Genomic DNA, 22,239 nt, shown 5'->3' on the forward strand with positions numbered 1-22,239 from the left:
GCTAGTGATCGCGAGCATTTCCTCATGTGTCTGTTGGCCATTTGAATGTCTTCTTTGGTGAAGTGTCTGTTCATTTCCTTTGCCCATTTTTAAATAGGATTATTTGTCTTTTTGTTGTAGAGGTGTTGGATTTTCTTGCAGTTTATAGAGATTAGACCTTTGTCTGACTTGTACTGTCCAAAAATTTTTTCCCAGTCTGTAGGTTCTCTCTTTCCTCTTTTGGTGAAGTCTTTTGAAGAGCATAGGTGTTTGATTTTTAGAAGATCCCAGTTATCTAGCTTATCTTCTGGGGTCTGTGTGTTGATGGTTATGGTTTGTATCCTGTTAATTGTGTGTATTAGGGCCTGTGGTGTTGGTCCTATTTTTTCTTCTATGAACTTTATAGTTTTTGGCTTTATATTTAGGTCTTTGAGGAAGGTTATTAATTATTGATTGAATTTCTTTAATAGATGGTAGGCCTATTCAGATTATCTATTTTTGCTTGTGAGTTTTGATAGATTGTGTCTTTCCAGGAATTGGTCCATTTAATCTGAGTTATCAAATTTGTGGGCATAGAGTTATTAATAATATTCCTTAAAGAAAAATCATGCCCTGAATCAAAAAAATTTTTTGGAAATATATTATTTCTTATAATGCAGGTCAGTGAAATATGGGTTCAAAGTAACAATATTTCCTAGACTGCTTTTGAGATGCTCATTTATTCCAAAATGTTATTTATAAATGCGGTCCATTTTAACATTCTTATACATATGCAGACTGTCTAGTTCTACCAGGGAATGAAGGTACCATGGGGGACGGGATGTGTTTATCCTTATGCCAGTAGGTCCTTCAGGAGTACGTACCCGGATGAGCTCGTGAAAATCGTGCTGTCTTATCTCTTGGACAGGTTTTATCCTGACTGAATGCAGAGATCAGAACTCTTGGTGAAACAGAAGTTCACTAACCTTTGGGTAGGATTGTAGCCAAGAGTGTATCTGTTCTTTCACATTGCTTATAGAATCAAATAGTATTTATTTTTTAATATTTCCCTCATTTTTACTTAATATTTAGTCAGTATCCAAGAGCAGCATGGCACACAGTGTGGAATTTTGAGATTACAGTGACTAGTATTCTGAGTAATATATGCCATTGTATCAAATATTATGAATGATAAATGATTCAGATGGTAGTTATAAATGTTCTGAATTTCAGGCAAGGCTGTTGCCCTTAAACTGTTTAAGGCAGATAAGTATGATTTTCTAAGCCAGACCAATCTAGAACTAATTAATAATCACCACTTGGAGTATCATATAGCTTCTTTTAAAACATTTAACTTAAAACTCAGCTTCTAAATTATTTTAAATGTGATCTTCTTAAATAAATTTTTTCCTTAATTTTTACCTGACTCATATTTTTTAATACTTTTTCTTCCCCTTGGAAACCCTGAAATGTCTTTTCTATTCAAATTCACAGTTGCTTTTTGAAATTTTTAACATTCTATCCAGCTTGAAAATGAGAGGTTTATAAGGAAAACCATAACCACTTAATGGTATTATCTATCATTTTTTAAATGGAACAATTTTAAGTTAATTTGTATTGTTATTATTAATCATGTACCATAAAAATATTTGCATATCATAAAAAGTTTTTTTGCTCCAGTTTCTGTAATAATTATAGTTATTTTTTAAAGGCTTCCGTTCAAATAAAGGAGTGATATTAAGCCACCAGAGGGAGCCCTTTGAATATATTTCAGTATTTTGGTTCCAATATTAAATAAGAAATACAAAACACAATGGTTCTTAGCATGGATAATGTGTTAATGTTATTGTAATTTTCTCTTCTACTATGTAGAAATAGCGTTCTAAAAGTACCTGCATAATCTCAAAGGAGCAAATTGGTGTTTTTATTTCACAAATAATTGAGGATCTTATGTGTAAGGCAATATGGATCATCAAGAGATAAATACAATCTCTCCCTTCATGTAACTTACCTGAGAGTATATAGGTGTCCTAGTTAAACACTCTGTTCTTGTTCTGCACTATTGTGTAATCTCCTTAAAAGTTAGCCATTTGTAGAGATAGTATATTACACCTATTAATAATTTCTTTCTAAGTTTTATTTATTTTGTTGTTGTTGAGAATGTACACAGTGAAACATACACCAATTAGTTTCTACATGTACAATTTAGTGACGTTGATTACATTCTTCAAGTTGTCCAATCATTCTCACCCTCCTTTTCTGAGTTGTGCCCCCTTATTAACATAAACTCACTGCCGCTTAAGGTTCCTGTCTAGTCTTTGAAGTTGCTGCTGTCATTTTGATCCCCTATAGGTAGTTCTTAAAACAGCACAGTGCTCAAGGCAGACCTGTTTCACTAGTTAAGCTAAACTATTTGGTTTTAAGATGGCTTCAGGGGATATTTTTGGTTTAAGGTTTAAAGGTTATCTCAGGGTAATAATAGTTTCAGGGATTCATCCACTCTCCATGTCTCCAGAAGGTCTAGAGTCCATGAGAATTTGAAATGCTGTTCTGCATTTTCCCCCTTTTGATCAGTATTCTTCTATGGAATCTTTGATCAAAATGTTCAGTAATGGTAGCCAGGCACCATCCTGTTCTGGTCTCATGGCAAAGGAGACAGTTATTCATGGGGGCAGTTAGCCACACATTCCGTATCCTCCTCCTGTTGCTGACTCTCCTTCTTCCTCTGTTGTTCCCGGTGAATAGAGAGCAATTGCTGTGTCTTGGATGGCACCTTGCAAGCTTTTAAGACCCCAGGCACTACACATCAAACTAGGAGGTGGAACAAAAGCACTAAATGGATTAACTGGGATGTCCCGTGAAACCATGACCCTAAACCTCCAAACCAAGAAACCAAATCCCATGACATATTTGGTTGTACATAAGCAGCTTTAGCAGCTACTCTTTTTTTTTTGTCATTGTTGTAAATATATCACATAACTTTTGCCAATTCAGCTTTTCACAGGTGTACAACTTATTAGCAGCAATTACAATAAGTGGCTGCACAACCCTACCCTTAATGTGGTTTTTCTGTCACCGTTAACTCCCTTTCCCCTCCCTCCTGTTCCTGGTAGCCACCAATAAACTTTTTCTCTATACATTTGACTTTTCTTGTCTTTTTATATAAGTGAGGTCATACAAGATCTGTCCTTTTGTGATTGGCTTGTTTCACTCAGCATACTGTCTTCCTGTTCTATCCATACTGTAGCATGTATCAAGACTTCATTTCTCCTACTGGCTGAGTAGTATTCCATTGTATGTAGGTACCGTTTATCCATTCATCTGTTGGTGGACATTTAGGTTGTTTCCACTTTTTGGCTATTGTGAATAGTGCTGCAGTGAATACTGGTGTACAGGTCTCTTTTTGAGTCTCTGCTTTAAAGTCTTTTGGTATATACCTAGGCGTGGAATTGCCGGGTTATATGAAACCCCAGTGGCATAGTAGTTAAGAGCTATGGGTGCTAACCAAAAGGTCAGTAGTTCAAATCCACCAGGCACTCCTCGGAAACCCTATGAGGCAGTTCTTCTCTGTCCTATAGGGTTGCTTTGAGTTAAAGTCAACTCAACAGCAGTGGGTTTTTTTGGATGGTCGTTCTATTTTTAGTTTTTTGAGGAACCACCACAATGTTTTCCACAACAGCTGTACCGTTTTCCTTTCCCACCAGCAATGGATTAGGGTTCCAGTTTCCCCACATCTTTGCCAACATTTGTTATTTTCTGAGTTTTTTTTTTTTTTTAATCTTAGCCATACAGTGGGAGTGAAATGGTATCTCATTTTGGTTTTGACCTGCATCTCTCTGATGACTAATGATGCTGAGCATCTTTTTGTGTGTTTGTTGGCCATTTGAATGTCATCTTTGGTGAAATGTCTCTTCAGTTTATTGTCTATTCAGTGTCTTTCGCCATTTTTTGATTGGGTTATTTGTTTTTTTGTTGTTACATTGTCAAAAGTTTTACATATATTTTGGTTATTAGATTCTTGTTGGATATATGGTTTCCAAAGATATTCTCCCTATCAGTTGCTTTTCTTTTCACTTTTTTGGTAAAGTCTTTTGATGAACAAAGCTTTTTAATTTTTATATGGTCCCATTTATTTTTGTCGTTTGCTATTTGTGCTTTTTTTTTTTTTTTTAAATTAGATAATCCATTGTTGAAAGCTAGGCCTGACAGCATTGCCCCTGCATGTTCTTCTAAGAATTTTAGGTTTTAGTTTGCACATTTAGGTCCTTAATCCATTTTGAATTTGCTTTTGTGTATGGTGTGAGACACTGATCATGTTTCACTTTTCTGCATGTGGAAATCCAGTTTTCCCAGCACCATTTATTGAACAGACTCTTCTGTCCCCGTCAGATGGACTTAGCACCCTTGTCAAAATCAGTTGACCATAGATGTGTAGGTTTATTTCTGGACTCTCAGTTCTACTCCATTGGTCTATGTGTCTATTGTTACACTGGTACCAGGCTGTTTTCATTACTGTAGCTGTATGGTATGTTTTAAAATCAGGAAGTGTGAGTCCTCCTACTTTGTTCTTTTCTTTCAGCATTGTTTTAGCTATTCAGGGCTTCTTGCCATTCTATATAAAGTTGAGGATTGGTTTCTCTGTTTCTTTAAAGAAGGCTGTTGGAATTTTGATTGGGATTGTGTTGAATCTACAGATTGTGTTGGGTAATATTGGCATCTTAACCATATTAAGTCTTCCAATCCATGAACATGGAACATCTTTCCATTTATTTAAGTCTTCTTTAATCTCTTTCAGCAGTGTTTTATAGTTTTCGTTGTGTAAGTCCTTTACATCCCTGGTTAGATTTATTCCTAGGTATTTTATTCTGTTAGGTGCTATTGTAAATGGAATTGTTTTCCTAATTTCCCTTTCACATTTCTCGTTGCTGGTGTATAGAAATCCAGCTGATTTTTGTTTGTTGACCTTGTACCATACAACTTTGCTAAATTCCTCTATTACCTCTAGGAGTTTTTTGTGGACTGTTTGGGATTTTCTGTATATAGGATCATATCATCCATGAACAGAGATAATTTTACTTTGTCTTTTCCAATCTGAATACCTTTTATTTCTTTTTTTATCTTATTGCTCTGACTAGGACTTCTAATATAATACTGAATAGAAGTTGTGAGGGCAGGTACCCGGTTTCAAGGAGGAAAACTCTCAGTCTTTCTCTATTAGGTATAATGTTGGCTGTTGGCTTTTCACATATACCCTGGATCATATTGAGGAATTTTCCTTCTATTCCAACCTTATTTAGGGTTTTTATCAAGAAAGGTGTTGGATTTTATCAAATGCTTTTTCCGCATCCATAGAGATGATCATGTGGTTCTTTTCCTTTGTTCTGTTGATTGATCTTCTAGTGTTGCAACATCCCTGCACTCCTGGAATAAATATCACTTGGTCATGGTGTATGACTCTTTTACTAAGCTGTTAGATTCTCTTTGCTAGTATTTTGTTGAGGATTTTTGTGTGTATATTCATAAGACTTATTGGCCTATAATTTTGTTTTCTTGTGGTGTCTTTGTCTGGTTTGGGTATCAGGGTTCTGTTTACGTCATAGAAGGAATTAGGGAGTATTCCTTCCTCCTCTGTCTTTTGGAAGAAGTTAACCAGTACTGGTGTCAATTCTTCTCTAAATATTTAGTGCAATTCCCCAGTGAAGACATCTGGTCCAGACTTTTGTTGTTGGAGGTTTTTGATCACTGATATGATTTCTTCATTTGTTATGAGTCTGTTGAGACTCTTTGTTTCCTCTTGAGTCTGTTTGGATAGGTTGTGTGCTGCTAAGAATTTGTCCATTTCATCTAGATTATCTATTTTGTTGTCATGCAGTTGTTCATAATATTCTGTTACAATTCTCTTTATTTCTGTCGAGTCAGTTGTAATGTCCGTTCTTTCATTTTTTGTTTTGGTGGTTTACATCTTTTTTCTTCATTTCTTTGTCCATCTAGCTAAAAGTTTGTCAATTTTATTGAACTTTTCATAGAACCAACTTCTGGTTTTATTGATTCTGTTGTTTTTCTGTTTTTTCATTTTATTTATTTCTGCTCTTATCTTTGCTATTTCCTTTTTTCTGGTGGGTTCAGGCTTAGTTTAGACTTCTCTTTCTAGTTCCTGAAGTTGTCAGGTTAGGCTGTTAGTTTGAGATCTTTCTTCTTTTTATATGCAGGCATTTATTGCTTTGAGTTTCCCTCTGAGTACTGCCTTTGCTGCATTCCGTATGTTTTGGTGTGTTATGCTTTAATTTTCATTTAACTCTAAGAAATTTGTGATTTCTGTTTTGATAATCTTCCTTCACCCATGGGTAGTTTAATAGTGTTGTGTTTAATTCTCATATGTTTGTGTATTTTCCAGGTTTTTTTTCTGTTATTAATTTCTAGCTTCACTCCATTGTGGTTAGAGAAAATACTTTGTGTAATTTCAGTCTTTTTAAATTTATTAAGACTTGCTTTATAACCTAAAACATGATCTATCCTGGAGAATGATCCATGTGCACTGGAGTAGAATGTATAGTGTGCTGTTTTTGGTGGAGTGTTCTGTATACGTCTGTGGAGTCCAGTTGGTTTATAATGTCATTCAGAGCCTCTTTCCTTGTTGGTCTTCTGTTTAGATGTTCTGTCCAATATTGACAGTGGTGTATTGACATCTCCAACTATTATTGTAGCACTGTTTCTCCCTTCAATTCTGTCAGTGTTTGCTTTATATATTTAGGTGCTCCGATGTTGGGTGCATATATATTTATGATTATTAAATCTTGATTAACTGACCCTTTTATCACTATATAATGTCCATCTTTATCTGGCTGACAGATTTTGTCTTAAAGTCGACTTTGATCCTAAGATTGCCACCGCAGCTCTGTTTTGGTTATAATTTGCATGGAATATTTTTCCATCCTTTCACTTTCAGGCGAGATATCATGTATTAATCAGTCTGTCCACCAGGGGCCACAGTTAACTCTCTGGGTTATTATTCCCTTTCCTTCTCTGTTTCTGCAATCATGCTTTTAGAAAACCCGCAACCAGGGAGCCCCCTTCAGGGCTGGGTGTTGCCCTCTGGTTTTGCCTGAGGCTTCCTTCCCTGCTCTGTGGGGTCTCCTTATCTCTGAGCGGGCTTTCAGGGAAGCACAGGCCGACTTATCTCTATTTCAGGAGGAAGAGGGGCTGGCACTCCCCAAAAGGACCTCTGAGAGATGTGCCTTGTTGGTTTCAGAGCCCCAGTGAGCCTGTGGTGGTTGGGGAAGCAGTCTCCACTTAGGGACCCACCTCCTGACTCCACTGTAGGGAACTCTTTTAGGCGTTTGTATCAGCCCAGCAGCAGACAGTTACTGGTTGCAGGAGAGGTAGTTACACTGAATGCACCCCCAGGGAGGTCTGCCTTGGTGCCATTAGAGCCTGCCCTGTAGCTTGTTGGCTCTGGGTGTAGCCTCCACTAAAGATGCCTGCTTCTTAGCACACAGCAGCCTTAGTCAGCAGTCCTCAGCACTCACTGAAACGGGGAGCAGACAGACCAGAACTGATTCCCCAGGTCTGTCCTATTGGTTTCAGAGGCCTGAGCTATGGGGTGTGCAAGGAGGCAGGTAAGAGTGTTGACCGTGAGAGCAGACTCTACTGAATGGGCCTTCTGTAGCAATTCACAGTAGGCTTGCAGCCAACAGTGTCTGGGTGGGGGATGTGCTGGCACTCGCCAAACGGACCCTCAGGGAGATCTGCCGTGTTATTTTAGGGCAGAAGCTTGGGGTTCTGTCTCTTGGTACCGGGAGGGCCTCTGGTGGTTAGGGAAGCAGGCTCTTTTTGGGGGGCCACTACCCCAGTTCACAGCAGCTGGTGGCTGGGTGAGGGGCAGGGACAGTGGGAGAAGCAGTTTTCCTGCCATATGCGACTTGTTGTTGATTTGTTGATTCTTGCCCTTCTGCACTTCCCCACTGCTTTACTCTGCTCCCCGATTCAAAGTCCCTCCAAGCCGAACAGTGTTTCCTTGTTGTATTGCTTATTATATTTGTAGGGGAGTGTTGGAATGATGGTTTGTTTATACCACCATCTTCCCAGCTGCCCATGTTAATAATTTTTAAACTGTTAGATGTTGTACTTTCCACAATTTGGGACTGATGCGAGACTAGACTGGCTACTGAGTCATCTGTGGAACTTGTCAAAATGTAGAATGCAGAGCTCTGTCCAGAGAGTGTGATTCTGCAACTCTTGGAAACGTGTGTTTTTAAACAGCTTTTAACAAGTACAATTCACCCATTTAAAAAAAGTACAGTTCACCCATTTTAAAAAAAGTACAGTTCACCATTTAAAAAAGTGTAGTTCACCCATTTAGAAAAGTACAGTTCACCCATTTAAAGTGTATGATTTAATTTTTTTTAGTGTATTCACAGAAGTGTACAACCATCACCGTAATTTTAGAACATTTTCATCACCCCAAAAAGAAATTCCATTCCCGTTAGCATTCACTCTTCATTCCGTACCCTTTGCCCCAACATGCAGCCACTAATCTGCTTCCTATCTCTATAGAGGTGCCTATTCTGGACACTTCATGTAAATGGAGTCACATAACGTGGTCTTCTGCCATCGGCTTCCTTCACTTAGCATGTTTTGGGGTTCATTCACGGTGGCAGCACGCATCAGTACCCCCTTCCTTTTATTGCCAAACAATATTCATTTGTATGGAAGGAACATTTATTTTTACAAAGCTCCTGGGTAGCATTCCCCACTAGTTTAAATTCTGTATGCGTAGAACATACCTTAAAATGGTAATTGTGTGTTGGCAGTACTGTGGAGAGCACTGTATACAACTGTATTTTTTTCCTCGTGGTTCAACAGTAGTGCCCCAGAACTTTCACTTGACGGTTTTAAAACTACGGGTTGCTGTTGGTTAGTGGTTGCAAAATTATTTTAGGGAGTGAAAGCCGGGGATTTTTTTTTTAATAATAGACTAGAGAGTAACAGACCTATGACACACATTGTTGTGTGCCATCGAGTCGATTCCAGCTCTTAGTGATCCGATAGGACAGAGCAGAACTGCTCCGTAGGGTTTCTAAGGCTGTAAATCTTTATGGGAGCAGATTGCCGGGTCTTTTCACCCACAGAGCCACTGGTGGGTTTGAACTGCCAACCTTTTGATTAGCAGCTGAACGCCTAACCATTTCACCACCAGAGCTTACTCTGTATTACACATAGCAATGGTATTTTATGGACGTTAGATATGTATATATGTGTGTGTCTTTACAGGGTCTAGATGTGAAATATATTTCTTACTGTAGATTGCTTTTAGAAAAAGTTTGAAAGCTACTTGTCTTTAAATATTTTAGTATCATTTCATCTGATCAACCTTTTCTAGGGGGTTGGGTGATGAGATAGATGGTTAGCTTAAATGAGAGTTGAATTGAAAGAACTAGCCAAAGTTAGAGGTTAGGCATCAGGACTAAAAGGACAGTGAGGGTGTGGGATGGTTCTGGGCGCCAGCGAGTAACACGGCTTAGCAGGTCATTTTGTCAGGGAACTAAGTAGTTAATCCTTGGTGAGAGAGGAAACAAGTGTGAGAGTTAGTACTGCTTATGGTGTTGGCGAAGAATATTGAATACACCACGAACTACCAGAAGAACGAACAAATGCGTCTTGGAAGAAGTACAGCCAGAAGCCTCCTTAGAAGTAAGGATGGTGAGACTTCGTCTCACATACTTTGGAGGTTATCAGGAGGGACCTTGGAAAAGGACATCGTGCTTGGTAAAGTGGAGGGTGAGCGAAAAAGAGGAAGACCCTCAACGAGATAGATTGACACAGTGGCTGCAATGATGAGCTCAAACATACCAACAGTTGTGAGGATGGCGCAGGACCAGGCAGCGTTTCGTTCTGTTGTACACAGGGCTGCTATGAGTTGGAGCCAACTCACGGCACCTAACAACGACAACAGCATCACATTGTTGATGTAGCCTTGCGTTAAACATATTGTATCCGTAAAATTGATTTGGTTTAGAACAGTAATTTAATAAAACGCCCAAAACACATTATAAGAGAATCATTATTCTCATTTTATAAGTTTATAACCGCTAGATGTTATTACATATTCTAAGTATCTCAGTTTTACTGAGCTCATATTAAATAACATAGGCATTAAAATGAAATATTTGGATTCCATAAGAAGGAAATATATAGTTGTTATATATTATGCTACTTTTTAAAGTAAGCAGAACTTTAATATCTTTTTGAATTCTTTTCAGTGGAAGTGTTAACATTTCTGTCCCTTTCTAGGAGTTCTTTTTCATATATATAATGAGCATTTTAATATTTTAACAATGATATACTTCTGAAATAAATTTTATTAATTTATATTCTTTGAGGGTAATGTTTATTTTATAACATTCTGAGTTTGCTCTTCTGGGTCAGAATTTTGGTGCTTATGTGTTATGGTCACTTGACAAAACTTAGAAAATTGAAGCAATAGGTAATATATATAAGTAATTTCGTAATATTGATGTTTGCTAAAATATAGCTATCATTGAAATGGAATTGTTAGTTGAGACTATTTTTAATGAAATGCTGAATTATTTTGATAATAATTGTAAATGGTCATTGAAGCAATGTTTTAATGTAGCATCTGCTTCCCTTTTTATTGAAACCCAACATAAGTGAATAGTTCTGTATAGGAGTCCTTTAAAATATCTTTTCTAAGATAGCTGAAAATATAAAAACTGGTGCATGATAGATAACCTAGAGTTTTTCTATAAAGAATTATCTTTTTTTAATATATATAGAATTGCATGTTGAATTGCTTGAAAAATTTATCATATATCAGGCTTAGCCTTGACTACAAAATTGATTAGCATGCAGAACAACAGAAACAAAAACCATACATCAATTTTACTTAGAAACATGCCTGCAGAAACCCTAAAAAAAGATTTAAAAACAACAATAAAAACAAATCAAATTAAGTGAGCATCAAAAGAATAATTTAATAATTATCAAATAGGATTCATTCCAGGAACACAGGGGTGGTTCAACAGTTGGAAATCAATTACTATAATTTTATTGCATTAACAGATTCGAGGAGGAAACCATACATAAATCATCTCAGTAAATGCTGAAATAGTAAAATTTAACACTAATTCTTGCTTTAAAAGCTTCTTTGATTCAAGAAATATAAGGGAAAGTTAACTTGATATGGTGTACGTACCGGAAATGAGTGCCAGGTGTTGTACATAATGATGAAGAACTGGAAGCATCATCACTGAAGTCAGGGACAAGACCAGGATGTTTGCTGTCATTGCGGATGTTTAATATTATGCTGGAGGTCCAAGCCAGTTTGATTCAAAGGAGAAACAATTGAGACAAACATTGGAAGAGAAGAAAAAGGGTAGACGTTATTTATAGATGATGTAATTACCTACTAGTGTATCCTACTGAAGCAGCTGAAAATTATTAATTAATTGAATAAAGCGGCTTGATAGAAGGTCAACATACACAAATGAATAATCAGCTAGAAAATAAAATGGAAAAAAATAACAACAAAACCCCAAAATATTCTGAAATAGACCTAATGAGAAAAGTACAAGATAATTGTGAAAGGAAGGTTTCAACATCAGTGGAATACTATGTATCAATGAAGAAAACAGATGTAACTGTAAACAGTGTGGATAAATCTTAAAAACATGATATTGAGCAAAAAAAGATACAAAAGAATATATATTCAGTGATTCCATAAAGCTCATCAACAGAAAAGAGTCCTAACTACCTTGTTTAGGGGGGACTATATATATGTGATAACACCATGAAGAAAAGCAAAGGGCTGGTGTTTGTAAGTCAGGGTAGTGTTTCTCTGCGGGAGAGGTAAGGGGTTGTGATTGTGGAAAGGCACATAGAGGGCTTCTAGGTATTGACAGTTTTCTATTTCTTGACCTGAGTGGTGATTACATGAATGCGTCCTTTAAATTTGCTAAACTCTGTGTATATGTTTTATCTACTTTTCTGCCGGTGACTATATCACAGTAAAAAAAACAAAAAGGAGAGGAGATGGATAAGTGGAACATAATATAGAGTCCAGAACCTGACCATCTATGTGGGGACATTTATTTTATGACGAATGAGGCAATTTAAACCAATGGTAAAAAAGATGTATCAGCCGATAAATGGTTACAAGATAATTAGATTTTTCTAGAGAAAAATTAAATTGGATTCCTAGCTCGTTTCTTAAAAATTTTTTCCAGATAGATTAAAGATTTAAATATAAAAATGAAACTATGTGTCAGAAGCAAATATTGAGGTCTAGAATGTCTTCCTAAGTAATACAGTATATACAGATACCATAAAAGAAAAAAATGAACCGATTTAGTGACATATAAATTACAAACTCCTGTGTGGTGAAAGATACAGTAACAACAATTCAAAACAGAAGACAGACTGGGAAAAATACTTGCAAGATCTATATTAGACAGTCTTATTTTCCATAGTACATGAAGAGCTCATGAAATTGAATAACTCCAAAATTAGGTGAACAATTAGTATCTAGAAGAAGAAACATAAATATATAATAAGCTGGAAATATTCTCAGCCTTTCCAAGAAGCAGAAATTGGAGATAGATTGATGATAATCAGTATTTGTGACAACATAGGGAAATGGCCTCTTTGCTGGGAGTATAAATTGGTACAGCCTCTTTCTTGGGAGAGCAGTTTCTCTCAACATCTAAATTATAGTTTTGCCCTATAATTCCATGTCTGAAAAATTTGCCTTTCTGAAAGACTTACGTGTGGCACAAAGATATACGTATAAGGAAGGTCCCTATATAGAGTGGGAAAAATTGGAACCATCTCATGTCTATCGTAGCGGAATGATTCAATAAATTAATTGGACTCATAATACCCATAACAACTGGAGTTGTTAATTTGCTTACCATATTGTATACATGTCAAAACACAATGTTAATTTTTTAAAAAGTATTTTCACATCAAATAACACATTGTCATACGTTTATGTAAAAAGCTAAAATTCTATGTATGTATATATTTACACATGTATTTAAGTGCAGAAAACAATGTCCGGAAGTATATTCATGAAAACATCAGTAGTTACCTCTGGAGGTGGGAAGTGGAGTAGACTTTATTTAATTACTCTTGTCTGAATCTTATATAGTAAACATGTATTGTGTTAATTTTTTTAAAAGAAAATTTTCTTTATTTTGGGGCTTTTGAAATAACATTCTCTTTTTATAATATTAGATAACTATGAAAATTAACAGCCATATCTGAGCAGAAAACTTTGTAATTGATGACTGGGGAAGAACCCTTTCTATAGTTTATTGGGTTTAATGAATTTCTTTTGTGTTTAACAGAAGCATATCAAACATTACGGTGGGTCTTCATTTTTGCAGATATATTTTGAAGGAGAGTTATCGCAGTATTACGTTTTCCCTCTTTAAATTTCCATAAATTTGGAATTGTCAAATGGTGCCTCAGAATCTCTAATTTTTAGTTTTACTTTTTGTCCAGGCCCATCAAACTGCAGTGAAGAAGGTGAAACCTGGAGAACAAAGGAGGAAAATGTTTGAGGTATAAAGATGTCTGTCTGCTTTTTTTAAAGCATTGCAAAAAATAATTATTTTTAAAAAAGGAAACAAAATCTTACAGTATTTAAAACCTCCAAACCTTTCCTCCTTATTTCTTTCAACCAAATACCTCTAACTTTTTTTTTTTTTTTTTTTAAACCTCCCTGGACATACCTCTGCCATTGGTGTACTAAGTTTCCTGATAAAACTAGAAAAAGTAGGAATTATTATTGATGAAAATGTTCTTTTTTTTTTTCAATTAAGGAAGCAGCAAACAAGGCAAGGTTGGAGTTTACTGAGAAAGAAAAGAAGCAAAAGGATCAGGTAGTTTGTTTTTTGTTGTTTTCCTTCCTTTGCCAAGATTTAGATCATCATAGTTTCCAGAGTTCTGAGAAGTTTGTCTTTCAAATTGTTCCAGGTCAGTTTACTGAAGGCCGAACAGACGAAACGACAAGAAAAGGAAAGGGTGAGAGGACCCTCTGTTTTTCCTTGGCACATTCTTCCTCCTCTCACACACACACACTTTCTAAAAAAATATTTTATTTTTATTGTTGTTGAGAATATACACAGCAAAACATACACCAGTTAAACAATTTCTACATGTACCCTTTAGTGACATTAATTACATTCTTTGAGTTGTGTAACCATTCTCTTCCTCCTTTTCTGAGTGGTTCTAACTCCGTTAACATAAATTCACAGGCCTCTAAGTTTCCTATCTGATCTTCCAGTTGCTGTTGTCAATTTGATCCCATATAGGTAATTCTTAAAAGAGCATAATGCTCAAGGCAAACCTTTTTACTAGTTAAGCTTAACTGTTGTTCGGTTTTAAGAAGACTTCAGGGGATATTTTTGATTTAAGGTTTAAGGATTACCTCAGGTCAATAGTTTTAGGGGTTCATCCAAGCTTCATGGCTTTAGGAAGTGTAGAGTCCCTGAGAATTTGAAATTCTGTTCTGCATTTTCCCCCTTTTGATCAGGATTCTTCTATGGGATCTTTGATCAAAATGTTCGGTAAGGGTAGCCAGGCACCATCCTGTTCTGGTCTCATGGCAAAGGAGGCAGTTATTCATGGGAGCAGTTAGCCACACATTCCCTATCCTCCTCCTGTTGCTGACTCTCCTTCATCCTCTGTTGTTCCCAGTGACTAGAGACCAGTTGTTTTGCCTTGGATGGCCACTTGCAAGCTTTTAAGACCCCAGGCACTACACATCAAAGTAGGAGGTAGAACAGAAGCATTAAACACATTATCGGGCCAATTAACTGGGATTCCCGTGAAACCATGACCCTAACCCTCCAAACCAGCAACCCAAATCCCATGAGGTGTTTGGTTGTACATAAGCAGCATCAGCAGCTACCCTTTTTTTGTTTGTTGTTTTTTGGTCATTGTAAATATATCTATCACACAGCTTTTGCCAATTCAACTTTTTACAGGTGTACGACTTATTAACAGCAATTATAATAATCAGCTGTACACCCCTACCCTTAATCAATGTGGTATTTCCATCACCACTAGCCCCCTCTTTCCCCCTCACTCCCACCCTCGGTAACCAGTAATAAATTTTTTTCTCTATACGTTTGCCTTTTCTTGTCTTTTTCTGTAAGTGAGGTCATGCAATATTTGTCCTTCTGTGATGGACTTTTTTTAACTTGGCGTAATGTCACACACACTTTTTTTTTTTTTAGAAAAAAGGAATACTTTGCTTTCCATTTCATTGCTAAATGTATTTCATGAATTTTATATTAAATACTTGAAACAGTGTTTTGTTTGTTTCTTTTCTAAAAGTTGGAGAGAATAAATAGGGCCAGGGAACAAGGATGGAGAGATGTGCTGAGTGCTGGTGGAGGTGGTGAAGTTAAGGTAGGCATCTGTACCAGGGATTACACTACTGCAGTCCTCTTGCTCCTTAAAATCTATGTAGCTATTCTTTTTTGGTACACAGTTCATTTTTATTTAGAATTCTTCAGCATCTTTTATAAATTTTTGCCTTTCTTGCATGTATTTGGTATATAACTTGTATTGATAACTAATATGTGACACTGTTGCAGTTGTTTCAAAGGCTTGATGTGAATGAAGGCTGTGATACACCGTGCCTGCTAGAGGAATCTTTTTAAAATCAAATACAGTATGTCACACCTCTGCCTAAAATCTTTCCGTATATCCTTAAAAATGGAGTTTTCAAAAGACTATTATTTAATTTTATTTTTGGTGAAAATATGCACAGCAAAACCTACTCCTTACACATTTTCTAGACATAATGCTCCGTGACGTTGGTTACATTCTTCACATTGTGTCAACATTCTCCTTATTTCTGTTCTAGTTGTTTCATTTCCATTTACTTAATCTCCCTGCCCCCCAACATTCTCATCTATGTCTTAAAATAGCTGTTTTCCCCAAAGAGTAGACCGGCCTATAAAACAATAACACAAGTGAGGAACATGCTTCTTAGTTCAATCAACTATACGAGACCAAATGGGCAACACCTGCCCCAAAGCACAGACAGGAACACAGGAAGGGACAGGGAACCTGGATGAATGGACGCAGGGAACCTGGGGTATAAAGGGAAAGGGAGAGAGTGCTGACACAGTGCAGGGATTGCAACCAATGTCACAAAACAATTCATATATAAATTTCTGAATGAGAAACAGATTTACGTTGTAAACTTTCACCTAAAACACAATTAAAAAAAAAAAAAAGAAGCTATTGCGCCTTTGGTCTTATGTAGTTTTTTTTCCTTTTTTTTTTTTTTTTTAAGTAACACAATATTCAAGGGTGACAGTCTTTACTCTTTGGGCTAAACCTTTAGTTTAAAGGTGACTTCAGGGGTTCCTTTCAGTTCACGGTTTGAAGAGCATCTGAGTGCCATAGTCTCAGGGACTCCTCCAGCCTCAGCAGGTCCAGTACAGAAGACTCTTCTTAATCTGGCGTCTGCTAGGCTCTCCAAATTCGTCTCCATCCATTCCCTACGACATACTGTATGTTCTAGTCATGGTGAACTCAAGACGGTGCTTAGAGTTTCCTCCTGTATATAGCCTGCCGACTCTGCCTTCACACCTGTGTTTCTCTGCTTGAAATCTCCGTCCTCCCTCCCTACTCTCACCTCCATCTCAGACCGTTTTCCTAGATGACCGATTACTTACATATGTTAATTCAAATGGCTGCTTTTGGTGGATTCAGACTATATAACCTTGGACGAGTTACTTAATTTTTTTGAGCTTTCGTTTCTTCATCTTAAAAAGAAACTAGGAAAAGTTGTAAGAGTTTGACTAGTAAGAACTCACATTAATTTCCTTTTCTTTATTTTACCCGTCTGTTATGTACTTCCTCTTTTGCTTCTGTAGCGTCCTATGCACATCTGTGTCTGTGGAAGGCAGAATTCTAAGATAGTCCACAAGGTTCTGGATACCCCGTGTACACACCTTGTATTATTCCTTCCCCTTGAATGTGGGTGGATCCTGTGAATATGATCGCATAGTAGCCTCCTTGATTAGGTTATGTAACATGGCAAGCGGTGATGGGATGGTGACTGATAATTACATTGCTTTATATAAGGCTCGGGCTGGAAGGGGTGCAGTCACAGAGACATGCTCCGGTGGCCTGGAAGGAAGCAGACATCCACGTCGTGAACTGCCTGTAGAGCCCACATGGAAGGAGGTGTAGGTGGCCTCTAGGAGCCCATAATGTTCTCTGGCCAAGAACTAGCGAGAAAATGGGGATCTCGGTCATACAGCTGCAAGGAAACGAATTCTGCCAACAACTAGCGCGCATAGAAGAGAATCCTAAGCCTCAGTTGAGAATTGCAGCCCCATCCGATACTTTGATTTCTGCCTGGTGGGATTTTATGTAGAGGACCCGGGTAACTTGTACTCAGACTCCTGGGCCAGTGAAACTGAGATAATGAATGGGTATTCTTTTAAGCTGCTAAGTTTATGGCAGAGCCCTGGTGGCATAGTGGTTAAGAGCTCAGGCTGCTAACCAAAAGATGGGCAGTTTGAATCTACCAGGTGCTCGTTAGAAACCCTATGGGGCAGTTCTACTTTGTTCTGTAGGGTCACTGTGAATTGGAACCAACTCAATGGCAATGGGTTTGGTTGGTTTTTGGTTTTTGTTTTTTTTAAGTTTGTGGTAATTTGTTACACAGCAATAGGAATATTCTTTTATGCCTCTGTATTATAATTTTTATTTGTATCATTGAATCAACTGTTAATCAGCATGTCATTAAACTGTGAATTCCCTTCACCCATCTCATGAGCATTTTTTATTTAGGTACGAAATAGATATTTGTGAAGCTGAATTGATGACCATTCTTGCTCATTTCTTTTCCTCAAAAGTTGTAATTTGAAAAAGAGCTAGCTTGCGGCACAAATGGTTTCCACTCGACTCCTAACCTAAAGGTTGGTGGTTCCAACCCACACAGCAGCACCAGGGAAGAAAGTCCTGATGATCTGCTTCCGGAAGAGAGTGCAGCCAAGAAAAAGCCTATGGAGCAGTTCTACTCTGTAACACACAGGTCCCCGTGAGTGAGAATTGACTCAGTGGTAACGGGTTCGGGTTTTGTTTTGTTTTTATCTAGACATGTCTATTCTGTCCTGGCTTTCTTTGTTTTTCAGTCTCTCGAGACACAGAAGTTTTTCGTCTTACATATCAGTAATTCAGTAAAAGTCACTTTTTCCAATTCTGTATTAATGTAGACCTACACAGTTTTTAATAATCTAATTTTATCCTGATATTAAGTAGAGGAGTCCCTGGGTGGGAAGATTAAGCACTTGAATACTAGCTGAAAGTCTGGCAGTTTAAACCTGCCCAGGGGTACCTTGGAAGACAGGCCTGGAGATCTGCTTCTGAAAGGTCACAGCCTTGAAAACCCTAAGGAGCACAGTTGTACTCTGCACACACGGGGTCGCCGTGCGTCAGAATCGACTACACAGCAGCTAACAACACAAAGTAGAACTTATTACCTCTTGAATGTTAATGTGGCCTCAGACAGAGTTTGGCCCTTTCTGAAATAACTAGCCCCATATCTTACCTGATTGGACAGTGAGAACTTACCAGTCAAACATTTTGTTTCAGATCTGTGATGAGTGTTGAAAATGTGATTATTTTATCTTCTCCTGTGCTTATATCTTCTTATATGCAACAAAATTGTTTCCTTTTTCTGTGATAGCTAAAGTAGTATTGTAATCCTAAAAGTCTAGTTTTACCAGTGTTGTTTAACTACTTGAGATGGTTTTTTCAACATTGTTAGATACTATGTGCTTAATATATTTCGGCTTCACTTTATAAACTTCTGTAATTCTTTTGTCGAAGGTTACTGAAACAATTTTTTTTTAGGATTTAAAGAAAATTCTGTTTTTTTCTGTACTTGTCATAGAGTTTTAAATATTAAACTTGTTAGGCTAATTTGATTTCTGTACAGTTGGTAAGGACATGAAGGCTCCGTATAATGTGAAGCAAATTGAGATCCCCCAAATTTAGGTAAAACAAAAACTAAGCATCACAATATTAAGGGAAATATTTCAAATTTAATAGCATTGTTATATGCTTCTAAGCAGTAAATGTTATTATTATTCACAGCTTAAATAACCAACTCTTTTTTCTTAATCCATTTTTTTGGCGTGTCTCTTGTAAGTATGTATTTTCATAAAAGTTATGTTATATTCCAAATATATTTGATCATATGGTGATCGTTATATATAAGAGGCTTATCTGTTGTTTGAAAATATACTGGAATACTATTCAGCAATAAGAAGGAACAACCTATTTATACATGCAATAACATGGCTCAGTCTCAGCATTATACTGAGTGAAAGAAGCCACTCACAAGAGTACAGATAGTATGATTCCATTTATATGAAATTATAGGAAAGGCAAATCTAATCTCTAGTGACCGAAAGCAGGTCAGTGGTTGCTGGAGTGACAGTCATTGACTTTGGAGGGACATAAGGGAACTTTTTGGGGTAATGGTAATGCTTTCGATAGTGGTGGTGGTTACATGAGTGTATATATTTGTCAAAACTCATCCGCCTGTTTGTAAGTGGTGGATTTTTTTTTTTTTTTTTTTGTGCTTTAAGTGAAAGTTTACAATTCAAGTCAGTTTCTCATACAAAAATTTATACACACATTGCTATGGGACTGTAGTTGCTCTCCCTATACTGTACAGCACACTCCTGCTTTCCACCCCTGATTTCCTGTGTCCATTCAACCAGCTCCTGACCCTCTCTGCCTTCTCATCCTGCCTCCGGACAGAAGCTGCCCATTTAGTCTCATGTATCTACTTGAGCTAAGAAGCATACTCCTCAGGAGTATCTATAAGTGGTAAATTTTATTGCATATAAATTATACCTCAATAAATTGATTTTAAAAAGATCGTGTTGCTTCGGTATTCTAACAGTATTTTCAGTATTAATATGAATATAGGCATCTTCAGAGATGTGTGCATACTCTGATAAAGAGAGACGTTCGAACACTAAATTTGAGCTAAGATGGTATTAGCGCCAGGTGAAACTCCAGCAGTCTCCAGTGTCATGGGAGATTTGACCACGTTTTACCAGAATTCTGATCCTGTCCTGACTCGAGACGCACATGTTGAGGCTGTGTGTGAGCACCCCTGGGATGGAGCTTCCTGCCTAATTATCCATCATCCTTGTTTCTAGCAGCTTTCATCTCTTGTTCTTTGAACATCTAAACAGTTATCTGAATTTATTTTGTGATGATTTTTTTTTTAATCGTGGTTTCTTATAAAATTGTATGCAATTTACTATGTCAGGGTGTTAAATGTTATCTCACTGGGTTACACTCAAGTTTCTTTTATTAGATTCCAGTATATTTCTTTGTGTCTTTTCTTAGCCAGAGTTTTTCCTTAAGGTGTTATCGCCTGGAAGTTCTGCCTCCTTTCCTCTCAGAATTCTGGTATCTGCTGTCATCAGTTTACAAAAAAACTGAGCTTTTTAAAGGCTGCTACACACCTTTAGACATATCAGCTTGTCTTATATGTCAGATGACCTCTGCATTTGAGGTTATTGATTTCCTCTTTTTTGATGATATTCTACCACGACTTCTGTAGCGTTTGCTGCTGTTTTAGGTGCCATGGAGTCGGTTCCAACTCAGAGGCACCCTGTGTACAACAGAACAAACACTGCCAGGTCCTGCACCATCCTCGCAGTCGTGTTTGAGCCCATTGTTGAGCCCGTTGTAGCGTTATACACTTTGATTTACTACTTTTATCCTTTTCTGACTACTTTCTAACTCTGGGTTTTCCAGGTGGTTGAGTTCTGACATCTCTGTTGTTGAGTCCTTATGTCTTTGTCTTTATCCTTTGTCATTCCAGCAGAGAATCCACAACTGCCTCAAGCTTTTACTTTTTCAATGGTTGCCTTTATTTCTAGGCTTCCTGGCTTGGGGTCAGCTCAGCATCAGCCTAATTGGTCACTCTGCCTTGGTCTCTCGCTTATTCCTGCTTATCATGCTTCATATTGACTTTTTGACTTTTTTATAAACTGTTTTGGTATACTACTGCAAGAAAGTTTATAAATGCTTTCTGTTGTTTATTATATGAACTCAGAACACCCAGGCGTGATAGCAGCTAGCTATACCAACCTTTTATTGCCGAGCTTAGCACTCCCTATCTGCCTTCCTTGTAATGGTATTTGTTTGTCTACATTGTCCTTCATATTTCCTCTCCCTCCCCCACTGCCAACATCCAAATATTTACATACATTGCTTATTTTTACTGTAATCGGCTCAGACTTAATCTCTCTTTATTACATTGCTTTCAAGGCTACGTTCGGCATTTATCTTTCTCTATACTTAAAAAAATATTTTTAGGGATTTTACTTCTAATCATGTTGTCTGCTTTGTGAATTTGTTCAGTGCTTACTCCTTGGAGTGTCCCTCATTGTCGTTCATTTACCACAGGCTTGACGTGTTTTTCTAGTTTTGTGTTTTCTCTCCCAACTGGATTGTAAACTACTTAAGCATAGTATGTTTTGCTGCTTTTATCTACACGAGGTATGTTTTCACAGTGTTTTAACCTTAATGTCTGCTTGGTGAATTGAATGATTTGGGGTATATTAAATGCCATATGCGAATGCTTTTGTTAAATATAATTTTGAGTGTTAACAAAAGCAGGCTCTGCTTTAGTTAGTAACCATCCATATTTAAGCTTAATAGAACAGAATCATATGAAGTGCATGTTAGATGCTTGTTTCAAAACTTGTTTATTAAGACCATAATTTTCCATATTTAAATGATGGAGTGACATTTTAGTGTTTTTGTCTGTTGCATTAAATTATGCTTTGTTATTAGTAACAAAGCATACTACTTTTTGATTGTTGATGGTTGTAATATAGTAGGAAACATTTTGCTTTGGGTTGTATATGTATCACTGTGTTCAAGTTAGATAATTGCTTTTTTAAAGTTGTGTCAATATTCACTTTTTTCTTTGGAGGCCAGTGCAGACCTTTAAGGCCTCGTGAGATAAACATGTGAGAGCTCTTTGTTTAACTCCTAGGCTCCCTTTCTGGTCAGTGGAGGACCAGTGGCTCCATCTTGTTCTCCTCGAGGACAGTATGAACATTACCATGCTATTTTTGATCAAATGCGGCAGCAAAGAGCAGAAGATAATGCATCTAAGTGGAAAGGAGAAGTACATGGCCGAGGGCTTCAAGAAAGGTATGGCTTATGTTCTGCAGAAGTTGCTTATGCTTT

The 22,239-nt window shown here is 37.1% G+C and overlaps 1 protein-coding gene across 6 annotated transcripts in view; it reads left to right on the forward strand.

The window, feature by feature from the left end:
• Nucleotides 1–22,239, forward strand: part of NEK1 (NIMA related kinase 1) — a 170,868-nt gene that overhangs the window by 41,742 nt on the left and 106,887 nt on the right. For all 6 annotated transcript variants that reach the window (XM_023742846.1, XM_023742844.1, XM_023742845.1 and 3 more), the window contains 5 exons: nt 13,480–13,539; nt 13,800–13,859; nt 13,954–14,001; nt 15,319–15,393; nt 22,043–22,203. In XM_023742846.1, coding sequence (XP_023598614.1) covers nt 13,480–13,539; nt 13,800–13,859; nt 13,954–14,001; nt 15,319–15,393; nt 22,043–22,203 — 404 coding nt within the window. The remainder of the gene's footprint in view (nt 1–13,479; nt 13,540–13,799; nt 13,860–13,953; nt 14,002–15,318; nt 15,394–22,042; nt 22,204–22,239) is intronic.

This window comes from Trichechus manatus, unplaced genomic scaffold, assembly GCF_000243295.1.
Source record: "Trichechus manatus latirostris isolate Lorelei unplaced genomic scaffold, TriManLat1.0 scaffold00220, whole genome shotgun sequence".
In the NCBI taxonomy this organism is placed as follows: domain Eukaryota; kingdom Metazoa; phylum Chordata; class Mammalia; order Sirenia; family Trichechidae; genus Trichechus; species Trichechus manatus.